The following is a 3,989-nucleotide window of genomic DNA, read 5'->3' as shown; positions in this document are numbered from 1 at the left end:
AAAAACAACACTCTTTCTTACTTGAGATCCTAACTAGTAATCACTACTCCCGGAACCTAAATTAACATTACAGGGATTTCACATTTGTGCAAAAAGAAGCTCGTTCCACGTGTCAGGAACACCCGGCAAACACCAATGCAAACAATCTTGCATCCCGGGAGCTGCTTGAATCGAATACCTTGATATATGACCTTCCTCTCTCACCAACGACAGACCCGTTATATCCAACAACTTAACATCTGTTCCCTTAACCACACCTGCAGCAACCGGATCACTAGACTCATCTTGCAACACTTCCAGTGACCCGGGTGCTGTGCTGTCACATGTACCTCCAGTATTCCATTCTCCATTAAAGAAATGTCTAGGTGAAATCGACCTTAAGAAAGCCTTCAAACCCGGGTGTTTTGGTAACTCAGAGTGAACCCACCTCACAACACTATGAATTGTAAAGTTTTTAGCCCCACCAATATCTGCAACCCTCCTATTGGTGTTAGGTTTCCCGCCAACATACATAACCCATTTGTTTGCATTAAGCTTCCCTCGGTTCCAATGATGCCCCGTGTTGAGAACAAGGACATGAATCCTGTCAAGATAATGTTTCAGAAAACTTGGTGGGCGGTCAAGGTGCATTGCATATTCTGTGGTTGGGCTTGTGGGATCAACGGGCTCTATGTCGCATAGACTTGCGGACCAGTAGTATAAGATGGTAGTGTTAGTCTTTGGGAACCGATAAGCCCACCCGTCGGGCCGCGCAGACCCTTGGGCTTTCGCCAGCCCGTATTCCTTTCCAACGTCTTCAACATCCGGTGTCTCTTCGCCACCTGTCACCATGCACATTAGAGATTGGAACTGCTGGCGGCCCAACGAGTCTCCAACAAAAGCTAATGTTTTGTCCTGCATGCTGGAGTTTAGATGACAATTAGTGAAATGGTAATCTAATTGACAATATATATACATATATATGTGTGTGTATACCTTTTAAGAAATTCAGCTCCTGTAAAATCATCCATTTTGCAATCCTTTGGCTGCCACTTTAACTTTTCATACCCAAAATCTGTTCTTTGTGTCAAACGACAAGCCCACATCCCAGATAACCATTGTTTACAACCGAATCCAGAATAGAGAGGTCGGTTATCAGCAGGGACCCACTTTCCTTTACCATAGTTACAGGCTGGAATAACCAATAGGCAAACAAGTAATCAGTATTGATATTAATTAACTCTGAGCTAAAGAGAACTGCACTACTTTCAGTCATCATTTGGTAAAAGCTAAAGAGAATTGCACTGATAAACAAGTGGTCAACAAGATGATACTGAACACATCAAGTGGTTCCGATCAGAAAGTATATCATTTTGTAAAAGAAATTTGAAAGGACTGAAAACAAATGAACACTGAAAAGATGACGATGACCAATAAATGTGTGTTATTAGTATATCACACGTGATTGAGCTAGATGGACAAATCCAACAGAATATAGGCCAGGTGCCTTTACTTGTTAGCATTTATGTAATATAACATATGGTAAGGAAATGAATGTAAGAAGCACCTTGTGTTTCTACTTTAGCCACCGGAGCGTCGATCACAGTTGATTGAATTATTTGGGAAGTCACTGGGTGCTGTTTAACTGTTTCCGACCTCTCGTTTACTTGAGAAACAGTTTTTTCAATTGTGTTTTCTGCACCAATGTTACATGAATAAGTATTAGAAAGATAATTAAGTGAGTGGCATATGAGAAAGGTGTGTACCGTACGGTACATACCATGGTGAGAAGTATTTGTTGGATAATGATGATGATCATCATCATTGTGTGGAGGGGAGGCTAATTGTTCAGGTAATTCGAACGGAGTGACATGAACATCATCTATGATCATGATGAGAAACAAGTAGATAGTTTAACAATGGCCTAAAAGATTAGATGGAAAAAACCTGGAAAGAGGTGATGATGAGGCAAAGTAGTGGTGAGATGAGGGGTTTTCTCCCAATTCCAAAGGAGAAGGAATGCGCAAACAAAGACAATAGACAAGAGAGAAAGCTGCTTCATTATCAGTCTCCCATTCAAATACTCCTTTCATACCACTTGCACTTGCTTCTTAATTCTGCTGTATAAATCAAATATTAATATCAAACCCCCTAACTAAAGTAAAGTAATAGAAAGAATTTTAGTAAAATGAATCAGATCTCAATTGAATCGAGCAATTGGATTGGAAGCAACAATCTAAATCTAAATCTAAATCTAAATAGGCAGAGGCAGCATTGTAACTAACTACGACACGAACTAATCAATCAATTAACGATCTATATTAGGGATTACATACATACCAGAAAGCAAGCAAGCAAGCGGTCAGAATCAAATCAATAGCTACAATTACAATAAGAATAGAATCGATCGACCCAGACTTTAGACATATGTATATAAAACCCTCTCTCTCTCAATCAGTAGTTAGTTACCTTTTTAGTAGTTTTCCTTTCCTCTCCTCTCCTTTTTGGTAAGGTAATGTAATGTAATGTAATTCAACAAATGTGGAACTTATTATTATTAAGAATAATTTAAGTGTGCACATGTCATGATGTTTATTTTTTTATAATTGTAAATCTACATTTTCCTTTTTTTGCTCTTTGTATACGCTTTTCATTTAAACAACAAACGAATTAGAAAAACTTGACATCCATCAAGGCAAAATTACACAAAATCAAATCTTTCCAATATGTCTCGACTAAGGATATAAGTTAGCCTGACTCTTAATCCAAAGGAATCCTAACACCACAACCCCCCACCTCTAGCTTTATGACGCCTCCTTTGTTTGTTCTCTACTATGTTTATATAGATTATTAGTTAAAATATATTCACTTACTATGTTCACAAGTTTAATCAGTAAATGTGTCATTTTGAAGACATTATATTATATATGGTTATAAACTGTTAAATGCAATATAAAACATGTTTATAGTCAATTCTTTGTTTGAAAGTTGAAACAAATCAAGTTGCAATAAAGTAAAGTATTAGTTGCAGTGCTACATAAATGGGCTATAATCCAATTTTAGCTGGGCTGCAGCTTGGGCCCAAAGAAATCGATGGACTTGAAGAAGCATATCGGCAATTTTGAGTTATATTTCGACTCCAAGACAATTACTTATGGGTTTAATTCTATGGCTTGTTTCGATTCGTTTACTAATATGTCATGCTTAAATCAATTTTAATTAGTTACTCTGTTTTTTTGCAATCAATTCTATGGTTTATAATAATCTTTAAAAGGAAATTAAGAAGACATATCCCATAATGTGGATGGTGACTTAAGAGTGTTGTTGTTAGCTACTAACTAGTGTGTGACGTGAAAGATTTGGAAGATTGTGTGATGGCAAGAGTTGATGATACTGGACTAGTAAGGAATGGTGGGCCGGACCATGCACAAAGACGAGTGGAATTTCACTTCTTTACGAACGATGTGACATTTATGGGCTGCACAGGTCCAAATCACTGCCTCCATTGGACTCCTTTGTCTTGTCTTCTCTTGAACGGATGAGGTGACAATAACCTTTTCTTAAGGAATCTTTATTCATTCTTAGTTTTTCAATTTAGATTTGAGTTTCCTTTGATATCAAATAATAATAATAATAATAAATAGATTGAATAAACAAAATATAAATAATTTAAGAATGGGTAGTTGGTTGGTTATAAAATGGTTTGACGTTGTCCACGATTGGTATAATTTCACACATCGGAAACAAAACAACAGATCCCGGTAGCAGCCACTCACGTACGCCTCCGACCATACCTTCCTTTTCATCATCATCAAACCAAACCAAACCAAACCAAACCAAACCAAACGTCCATCCTTCCTTCCTTCCTTCCTTCCTTCCTTTATTTTTTAATATATACTCTGTTTGTTATGTTTTCACTTTCCTGATCCCTTGTAATCCCCCAAGACAACCTCTTTCTTTCTTTCTTTCTTTCTTTGTATATTAACCATATAATATGTGTGTTCTTGTAG

At 37.2% G+C, this 3,989-nt stretch overlaps 1 protein-coding gene across 1 annotated transcript; it reads right to left on the bottom strand.

Annotated features, from left to right (window-relative positions):
- On the bottom strand, positions 1-1,871 carry LOC143541742 (protein trichome birefringence-like 16). Its single transcript, XM_077034482.1, has 4 exons — positions 1,760-1,871; positions 1,547-1,675; positions 976-1,171; positions 1-901 (listed from the first exon to the last, which is right to left on the bottom strand). The coding sequence occupies exons 1-4, from the start codon at positions 1,869-1,871 to the stop codon at positions 79-81; spliced, it is 1,260 nt and encodes a 419-aa protein (XP_076890597.1). The 3' UTR covers positions 1-78.
- Between the last annotated feature and the right edge of the window lie 2,118 nt (positions 1,872-3,989).

This window comes from Bidens hawaiensis, unplaced genomic scaffold (assembly GCF_021521415.1).
Source record: "Bidens hawaiensis isolate Kalapana, Puna unplaced genomic scaffold, B.hawaiensis_p1.1 tig00012646_1, whole genome shotgun sequence".
Classification (NCBI taxonomy): Eukaryota; Viridiplantae; Streptophyta; class Magnoliopsida; order Asterales; family Asteraceae; genus Bidens; species Bidens hawaiensis.
This window is presented reverse-complemented; position numbering and strand designations above follow the sequence as displayed.